Source organism: Myzus persicae, unplaced genomic scaffold (assembly GCF_001856785.1).
Source record: "Myzus persicae strain clone G006 unplaced genomic scaffold, MPER_G0061.0, whole genome shotgun sequence".
NCBI lineage: Eukaryota > Metazoa > Arthropoda > Insecta > Hemiptera > Aphididae > Myzus > Myzus persicae.
The window spans coordinates 1,793-6,744 of record NW_019101615.1 but is presented as its reverse complement, the minus strand read 5'-3'; the positions used below and the strand labels follow the sequence as shown (position 1 = coordinate 6,744).

Sequence of the window (4,952 nt, the reverse complement as noted above, 5' to 3'; positions counted from 1 at the left end):
AAAAACTTGATCTGTGTAAAATATTCGATTAAAATAATTTATTTAAGCTGAAACACACATAGTAAATTTGAGAAAGATTTATACCTGACGTTTAATTCTAGGGTTTCTTTCTATTACGGATCGTCGGTGTAAGACATCACTCATCCGATTTATCTGAAAATACAAAAATTAAATTCAAAATTAAGTTGAAAATACTAACCAAACAAAAATTGAAATATTTAAATTTTTATAAAAAGATCATCATTTCTTTTTACTGATAATTACTTATCAGGTTAGGTTTATTCAAAATATCTTAAATTGATGATTATTGTTGAGCATTGTGTTTAATATTTATTATTGGATAACCTATCTAAGAAAAATTTAATACTTATTGGTTTTTATTCACTACGAAGTAACTAAGAATAATGTAAATTGGTGGAAAATAATTCAATTCATAAAAGCTATTTAACTTTACATTAAATCAGAAAAATATAAATATCATATACAAGACCTCTTTTTCCGTGATATCGCCGATCGTGTATAATATTAGAATATTGACTGTTTTTGTTAAAATGTCTATGATAGAAAATACCAAATACGGATCATTGATAAAGTCTCTACGGAATAAAATAAAACCGTATATTTTTATAATGATACCAGCGACATTTCCTGCAATAAAATCAACAATAGCCGGCAAACCAAATATTGATCTATTTACTTGGTGTAAACATTCTATAACTTCCAAATACATGTCTCTGAATGTACTCAAACATGATCTTCTTTCCAGAATTTGTTCATTTATCACGTAGACCATCCATTTTATGTATAATATTAATAGTACGTATTCGTTAAATGCAACGAAGTCTTAAACATGTACAATTAAGAAAGAAACCTGAAATATATGATATATCTTATTCATATATACGAGTATATAATTCTTGTGTACGTGTGTATCGGGTATGTCACTGACCCCTCCTAAACGTTTGGGTGACGCCCTCCTGGATGGTTTAAATTCACAATTGGACCCGATAGGTCCGATCCGGAGAATTGCTCAAATAGTGATTTTAAGATTTATGAATGAAATATTGGTATCGGTGTCGTATGCTATCTACACAATAAATGTTATCTACAAACATTGCTATTTACGTATAAATTATTTCGTATAATTATATAAAAAATCTTACTTCGTTTTAAACCAGGCGCTTCATAAATAAATGAAGATTGTAAATGGACGTTCTTAATTAAAGTTGAAAAGTATTCTTCATAACATTAACGAATGTTTCCAACGTATTTGTTGTATTTATGGAGCGCCACCATTCTTCTTTAAGCTGCCTTTCCAGCAAATTAGTGGCACCATGCGATTTTATACCATATTTCACCTTTATATGTCGCCAATAACATTCCATAGTTTGAGTTTCAGCTCCTGTTTGTGGATCAATACAATTATTTTTATGATTTACGGTATTGTGGATATAGCCATGATCGTTTAAACAGCTGTAAGCTTTCCATTCTTCTGAGAAAATGGTCGTCTCTGGCTCAATTTCTCTTTTAATAATTGGAAGCAAAGTGGCACGGTCTTTTTCTTGAACGATAAAAAATCGACATTCTACTATATTATCACGTCTGCAACACATTCCAAACTCCTACGGCCCCCGTACGCGTAAACCATAATTTCGATTAGTTATTTCAGTACCTATTAGAATCAGTATCAGTATCAGAGCTGCTGGATTCTGATTCTGCAATTTCTTCTCTAGGTTGACGATCTCTTAGACGTTGACGACCACGGTTATACTTCCGCTTGCCTTGAAATAAAGATTCGCATGCACGTATTGCACTACAAATCCTACACCACCCATTTTCGTAGGTTTTTCAAATTGGTCAGCACAAATATCACGGCAAAGATTGTACCAATCCGACACGGTATGTTTTGACTTCTGACTGCCCATTTCATAGTTTTAGTTACTTTCATACCATGTGCCCAATACTATACGAGCTCTACTATCTGGCATAAACTTAATCCGTTATTATATTTTCCATTAATATCGACATAGGTGAAAAGTGGATTTTTTTTACGAATGGACTGATGAGTTTGACAACCACGTGTTTGGCAACGTAAGTATTCTATTTTAACAAATTGCCCATAGGAATCTCGTTTGCGACTATTTTTATAACATTCCTTGAGTACGCCACCACACAATTCATTGCTAACATTATTGATTCTTTCACTAAATTCTTGTTTAGGCAAGACACCTTTTTGTTTTAAAAAATTCACACAAGTATCATCAGGATAAATAATATGTCTGTATAAATCATAATTTAAAGTCCTTTTGAATACAATACAAAAGACAAACACACGCGAATAATTCACAGACACCGCTAATCGTTAAAAGCCCGTAGGATCTAACTATGTAGAGTGTAGATAAATATTATTACGATTATATAGATATTGTATAACACCAGACAATCAGACGATAAATAGTATTTGCAGATAGCATACGACACCAGTATTTATTGCGCAGATAGCATACGACATAGTATTTGATCTTGATCCATAGCTTCTAAACCCTTACCAGATTATTTAAATATTCCAGGTTTCCCCCCAAAAATATATCATTGGAACAATAGAAGTGGATACATTAGCGTTTTCTAAATTAATATAGAAGGAAGTTAATCATTATAAATAATTAATAAGTAGTTAATATAAACTGTAAGCTATAAAATAAAATACAAATATTTTAAGCTTCCCGATGTTTTCGATTGAAAGTTTGACCATGCATTTCGTAAAATAGTGAAAAATGGTTGAGAAAGTTTCAACAAAACTCAAATTACTTTAAATCATCATGCAAGTTACAACATTAACTTTCAACTTATGACGTATGTTTCAATGCTAGTGATTACCTTTTCTTTTATTCCTAAATAGGTTTGAATTTCCATCCATACGAGTGGAGCTATAATATTTCCTATGACATATATACTAATACCAATAATGAAATAACACTTCATTTTTATTTTCATTGTGTCGACCACTTTCAGTTTTATCAATTTTTCGTGGATTCCTTCAAGTTTAATCAATACCATGGATAACTGATAATCGAAAAATACCCGCCAAAAACGACTTATGATATGTCCAATAAAATATAATTTAACACAACAGATAAGTATTATAGACGTTAGTTCAGTCATTTCCGGGTCATTCTTTATCATCTATAAAATAAAATTACAGAATTACAGTTCACAATAAATTATTGCATAATAATATACAAATACCTATAATATATTATGCTATTTTTTATAATTCCTCTTCTTAATATACTGTTATTAGCTATAGGTTATATTTTACGAATTTATAATGAAAATTTATGAATCAGGTCAAGACAATTGTATTTAGAATAAAAAAAAAAAAAAATAATTTTAAATACAATGATAAAAAATTACCATCGTGTACATTTAATGAAAGAAGTAAGAAATATACGTCTGTTCATTTCAAATGATTTAAGATTTTTTAACGTGCCATTTGTAGTACCGTATAAAAATATTTAATTACAATTATATACAGTGATTACCAATTCGTTGGATGTGTAGAAATGACGCAAAACGACATAAATTAATATGCATCGCAAGACATAAAACACCACTGACTTCTTAAAATTGCTGTGTCTATAGTTTATACTACCAACACCGAAAATCAAAAAACATTTGTTAAAATTATTCAATAATGAGCTTACACTGCACATAATGACTTTAATTTCAGAAAAAAAATAAAAATTTAAAATAGTTATTAGTGGTTAAGTACGGACTTGTACGGTGTGTTTGAACTCTTTTTGTTTTTAAACTGAATAAACGATTGTTTTAAATGTATTCACGAATGTATGTAGAAAATTTAATAACGAATATTAAATGATTGAAAAAACGTTGAAGTGAATAATAAATATTGTTATTTATTTAAATACTTAATTTATATATTATACACTGTAAGGTGTACTCTATGGTTTTCCCACCCACTTATACAGTCGATAATTATTAGTATAGGATGTACAATGTATATAATCCATACAACTAAAAGTGATATTATTCGTGTAACCTAAAAAAACTTGATGTGCATAAAATATTCCACTTAAATTATTTATTTAAGCTGAAACCCACAGAGTAAATTTGATATACATTTATACCTGACGTTTAGTTCTTGGGTTTCTTTCTAAAGGATCGCTGATGTAAGAAATCACCCATCCGATGTATCTGAAAATACAAAAAAATTTTTTTAATAAGTTGAACATACCAACCAAAAACAAATGTAAATCTCTAAATTATTATCAATAAGTTATCACTTTTTCAATGATGATCACATATAATGTTGATACAAAACTACTTAAATAGTTGCCTATTGTTCAGTATAGTGAAAATAGAAATACTTATTATTGTAACCTATCTGTTGACGCGTATATTTTATTGGCAATTATTGTAAAATCGGACTTTGTCGCATTATCGCTCACGATAGTGAGTACTATGTATAACATATAATATTATAAGTGTCTAGTGTCAGTATGCGTTCGACTGCCAATCGCCACGTAAATAAAAATATATTATAACAAATTAAACCAACTATATTATTATATTCTTAAATTAATATAAATCTCATACAGTCCACAAATTTAAATTCGAAACTTAACATTGGTCCTTCAACCAGGATAATAGGAATCGGCGATATTCGTGAATGGCAGTCAAAATTAAAATTCGCACAGTATTTATTAAAGATAAAACGTGTGTAAAAAAGTGCGTGCGTGAAATACTCAAATAAAATATAATCAGCCGTTAATCCAGTCGTGTATCAGAATAACGGTAAGGTTTTCGAAAGGAGAACAATATTGGACATACCAATCCAACTTCAAAGGAGGAAAAATCTGGTAAGTCGTGTCCATATTATCTTAAATCCACTCCTTCCTAAAATAAACTATTAGGTTTAAAAAAAAAAAAAA

The 4,952-nt window shown here is 29.4% G+C and overlaps 1 protein-coding gene across 1 annotated transcript; it reads right to left on the bottom strand.

The window, feature by feature from the left end:
* Positions 1-84: 84 nt before the first annotated feature.
* Positions 85-1,613, bottom strand: LOC111029863 (the record flags this gene model as incomplete). Its single annotated transcript, XM_022309081.1, has 3 exons — positions 1,349-1,613; positions 491-843; positions 85-153 (listed from the first exon to the last, which is right to left on the bottom strand). Coding segments are annotated over exons 1-3 (687 nt in total), but the record flags the coding sequence as incomplete, so codon positions are not given.
* Positions 1,614-4,952: the final 3,339 nt, after the last annotated feature.